This window comes from Eimeria mitis, genomic scaffold, assembly GCF_000499745.2.
Source record: "Eimeria mitis Houghton genomic scaffold, Emh_scaff2700, whole genome shotgun sequence".
Classification (NCBI taxonomy): domain Eukaryota; phylum Apicomplexa; class Conoidasida; order Eucoccidiorida; family Eimeriidae; genus Eimeria; species Eimeria mitis.
The window spans coordinates 1,797-2,557 of NW_013571045.1; the positions used below are offsets into that span (position 1 = coordinate 1,797).

The 761-nt window shown below is 57.4% G+C and overlaps 1 protein-coding gene across 1 annotated transcript in view; it reads left to right on the forward strand.

The window, feature by feature from the left end:
* Nucleotides 1-761, forward strand: part of EMH_0057450 (uncharacterized protein) — a gene marked incomplete at both ends in the record, with an annotated part of 7,372 nt that overhangs the window by 1,564 nt on the left and 5,047 nt on the right. The window contains 2 exons of the mRNA XM_013497479.1: nt 110-170; nt 433-759. Coding sequence (XP_013352933.1) covers nt 110-170; nt 433-759 — 388 coding nt within the window. The remainder of the gene's footprint in view (nt 1-109; nt 171-432; nt 760-761) is intronic.

Here is a 761-nt window from a genome sequence, read left to right on the forward strand (position 1 = left end):
TTTGTTTCTATTTATGTCTGTCTCCGTTCTCTCTGTAAACCCTAAACCCTAAACCCTTGAAGGCAGCAGCAGCAAACATGTTGCGGTTGCTGCGCTGTCTCTGTCTCAGGCGGATGTAGACACGCCGCTCCTTACCTCCCCTGCTGTCTTCTTCATTGCAGAGTCAACGGGTCAGCAGGGTTTAGGGTTTAGGGTTTAGGGTTTGGGGTTTAGGGTTTAGGGTTTGGGGTTTAGGGTTTGTTCGCTCGGTCGCAGCGATCAACGTGTGTCTCTGTGTGTGTCATCCGGCAGCTATTGTTGCTGCGGCTGCTGCTGTAGTTTGCTTGCTGTTGCTGCAGTTTCTCGGCTGCTGCAGTAGTGCTGCTGCTGCTGCTGCGGTTTTGTTGCTGCTGCTGTAGCAGTGTGTGCATGCGTGGGGTGTACGTGCTGCAGGGGAGGTGACTGTACACCTGGCGGACCGCTGCTCCACCCTCGTACGCGAGACGGAGGCGTTTGAGATCCCGCTGCTGCCTCCGCTGCTGCAGCAGCAGCAGCAGCAGCAGCAGCAGCAAGAAGACGGCCGGCTGCAGCAGCAAATGAAATTGTGGTCGGAGCGGCTTACTAAGAAGGAGCAGCTGCAGCAGGAGAAGCCCACGCCCGTCGCCGCTCCGGAAGAGGAAGCCTGCAGCAGCAGCAGCAGCAGCAGCAGCAGCAGCAAACGACGTAGTATCAGCAGCAACAAATCGCGTAGCAGCAGCAGGCGAAGCCCTAGCGGCAACGCA